The 3,433-nt window shown below is 43.8% G+C and overlaps 1 protein-coding gene across 3 annotated transcripts in view; it reads left to right on the forward strand.

Annotated features, from left to right (window-relative positions):
- The window catches only part of PFDN4 (prefoldin subunit 4), an 11,537-nt gene extending 8,857 nt beyond the window's left edge, over positions 1-2,680 (forward strand). For 2 of the 3 annotated variants that reach the window (XM_059407269.1, XM_059407271.1), the window contains exons 4-5: positions 1,958-2,084; positions 2,448-2,680. In XM_059407269.1, the coding sequence (XP_059263252.1) occupies positions 1,958-2,084; positions 2,448-2,518 (198 nt within the window). In that variant the 3' untranslated portion in view covers positions 2,519-2,680. Of the gene's footprint in view, positions 1-1,957; positions 2,355-2,447 lie in introns of those variants that run through there. The other variant, XM_059407270.1, reaches the window with a different exon arrangement.
- The last annotated feature ends 753 nt before the right edge of the window (positions 2,681-3,433 follow it).

Here is a 3,433-nt window from a genome sequence, read left to right on the forward strand (position 1 = left end):
CCCCCCCCCCCCCCCCCCCCCGCCACAGCTAGTGAACCTTTATTCATTCGCTCCTTCATTCCAGAAGTATTTGTTGAGTGCTTTCTCTGTCAGGGTCTGCCATGAGCCAGGGCACGGGGAGGACAACGAAATAGGCCTGGTGCCAGCTTGCAGGGAGTAGATGGTATAATTGCCAAGAGGAACTTCAGCAGGCATGACTAGCAATGGGCAGAAGGTGGTTGGGCCTAGAGGTGCGGAAGGACATAGAGCGGAGGAGTACGCGTGGACAGGAGGGGCTCCCCAGGAAGGAGTCGACGCTACAGCAAGTGGGTGCTTGCCGGCACCGGTGCAGGGGTGGGGGGCAGGGTGTTCCAGGCTGATGCGGGATGCTCGTGTGTAAATGGTCGTAAAAAGATCATGGCACACAAACACAACTAAGTGAAGGTCTAATTTGCTGCAGATTTGGGAGCATCTGAAAGTATGGCCCCATCTTGAAGAACTCAGTTGAGTTGATATATGGATGACTTTTGCAGGGGTCAGCAAGCGCTCTGAGTCAGACCAAGCAGCAGGGGTCTCTGGCTTTGGGAGCCCCCCCCACCCCCCCCACCCCGTCTCGGTCACAATCGCCATGAAAGCAGGACGTGTGAACACATGTCCGTGGCTGTGTTCCGAGAAGACTGCACGGACAAGCATCAGGCTAGGGCTGGCCCGTGGGCCGCAGTATTTGCTCACCCAGCCCTAAGGTGAAGAGGAGCCTTTCAGGAGCTTTGACGAAATGAGTGATACCTGATAGGACTTGTGCTTTTAAGATCATTTTCTTGGCATGCTGTAATTTCACTCATGAACTGAAGAAGTTTTATCTCCTTTCTAATAGTCGTACGTCTTATTTCTGTTTCGTATGGCTGTGGTTCTCAAGCCTTTAGCATGCATCACAGTTCCCCGGAGGGCTTGTTGAAAATTCCAGTCACTGACATCCCAGGAATTTCCAAATCAGGAGACCTGGAGTGCAGCCCCAGAATTTGTGTTTCTAACGAGTTTCCAAGTAATCTGGGGGCCATACTTTTGAGATTCGTCAGCCAGATTTCTAAGAGTAACACTGTCAGTGCTATGCATTCTTGCCTTCTTCCTGATAGTGATGGATATGCCGTTTGTGCAACTTCGGGTTTTTTTGGTCATGTTTAGGAGAAATCCTTCTTCTTTTCTTTCTTTTTTTTTTTTTCTAAGATTTTATTTACTTATTTGTGTGTGAGAGGGGAAGCAGCAGGCAGAGGGGGAAGCAGGCGCCCGTTGAGCAGGGAGCCCAATGTGGGACTCCATCCCAGGACCCTGAGATCATGACCTGTGCGGAAGGCAGACGCTTAGCCAACTGAGCCAGCCGGGCATCCCAAGAAATCCTTTTTTTGATCCTGGCCAGGAAGGAACTTCTGACGTTCCCTGCATTTCACGTGGGCAGCGCTGCTCTGAGTCCCAGACGAGGCTCTTGTTAGCATTCCCTCTCAGAGTAGTTCCAGGGACCTCCCGGTTGTGAACATTTCTCCCAGATTCTCACTGTAAGTTGTTATTCTTAATTATTGGTGGCCGTGTGAGTTTTTATTGTATCTTCTAGCTTTGTAGTTATTTTTGTGGGAAGTTGGAAGAAGTTGTTAGAAGCCAGGCCTGTGATAAAACTGTTTACCAGGAGAGTTTGTATAGAAGTTCTTTCTTCATTAGGGTGTAATGATTTAGGAATTAATTTTCTCTTATCCATTTTGTTTTATAAATCAGCAAAAACCGATGGGCTTGACTTATTCTATAATAAGCAAGTATAAATCATGAATTAAAAATGGCCGTTGTTTAGATTTAATGATCGCTGTTATTTAGCCGCCTGTCCCAAGTTTAGAAAGTTTGACCTGAAATTCTTCCCAAATATTATTTCATCCCCAGATGCTCAGAAACCATGCACTGAATAGAATTAATTTAAACAATTTTTTTCCCCCAGAAAAATTTGCAAGAAGAAATCGACGCCTTAGAAGCCAGAGTGGAATCAATTCAGCGAGTGTTAGCGGATCTGAAAGTTCAGTTATATGCAAAATTTGGGAGCAACATAAACCTCGAAGCTGATGACAGTTAAACATTTTATAATACTTTTTTTTTAATTTGTTTAATAAACTTGAATATTGTTTAAAATGATAATTTCCCTTCTTCAAATGATATGGAAAGCAAAAGTTTCTTTTTTTAAAATTTTCATTTATTTAATGGAAACTTGCCTATTTTCACATGTCTTGCTTATTTATTTTATATTTTTAAGAGAAGACAGTATTCATCTATGTATTTTGCATAACGATTCTATCAAGTGTAGGGGCTTTATGTCATGTTATTAAAATCGGTTAAGCAACCTTTTACGTTTCTATATTATTTAGAATACATGTGGCAGTTTTTATGAGAACTCTGAACGGTTGGGTCATACTGTCCATATATGTCTCTTCCAGTTGCTGTTTGGAGGTGGCGAAAGCACTTTAGAAAGACCCCATCCGGGGCTCCTGGGTGGCTCAGTGGTTAAAGCCTCTGCCTTCGGCTCAGGTCATGATCTCAGGGTCCTGGGATCAAGTCCTGCATCGGGCTCTCTGCTCAACAGGGAGCTGCCTCCTCCTCCTGTCTCTCTCTGCCTGCCTCTCTGCCTACTTGTGATCTGTCTGTCAAATAAATGAAAAAGAAACGAAAGACCCCATCCTGCATCTGTCTCCTCACTCTACCACCAAAACTGTGAGATGCTAAAAATAAGTACACGTTGCATTTGTATATACGTAATGCATGTTATATCTAGACATATTGCATGTGCCTCTTGCATATACATCAGTGTGCTGGGTCGTGGTAAAAGAACCAGGCAGTGTTGAGACATGTTGGGGCGTGCTGAGTTTCATACATAGAGCAGAATGGCAGAATATTTTAGAAACCAAGAAATATCAAGAGCAAGAAACATGTAGGGTTTTCTTTATTCTAATTTTTAAACTTCATTGTAGAGCTTTGTAGTTAACTGGGGTTTATACTGATAATGATGTGGAAGTTAAGTAACTACATTTTTTTTTTTAAGATTTTATCTATTTATTAGACAGAGATCACAAGTAGGCAGAGAGAGAGAAGGAAGCAGGCACCCCTCAGAGCAGAAAGCCGATGCAGGGCTCGATCCCAGGACTCTGGGATCATGACCTGAGCCGAAGGCAGAGGCTTTAACCCACTGAGCCACCCAGGTGCCCTAAGCAACTACATATTTAAAGAGTACATTTACCCTCCTACTATTTTCCCCTCTCTGCCCTGTACCCCTACCTGTTTTGGGATTTGGAACAACCTAATTTTCTTAATGTTCCAGCAGATGGCACTAATACACCAAAAGACCAAATGGAAGGCTCATAATAAAAAGTGGGCTATTTCTAGGATTAGGTATACATAATTTTAGATACTAGGTATACATAATTTT

This window comes from Mustela nigripes, chromosome 7 (assembly GCF_022355385.1).
Source record: "Mustela nigripes isolate SB6536 chromosome 7, MUSNIG.SB6536, whole genome shotgun sequence".
Lineage (NCBI taxonomy): Eukaryota > Metazoa > Chordata > Mammalia > Carnivora > Mustelidae > Mustela > Mustela nigripes.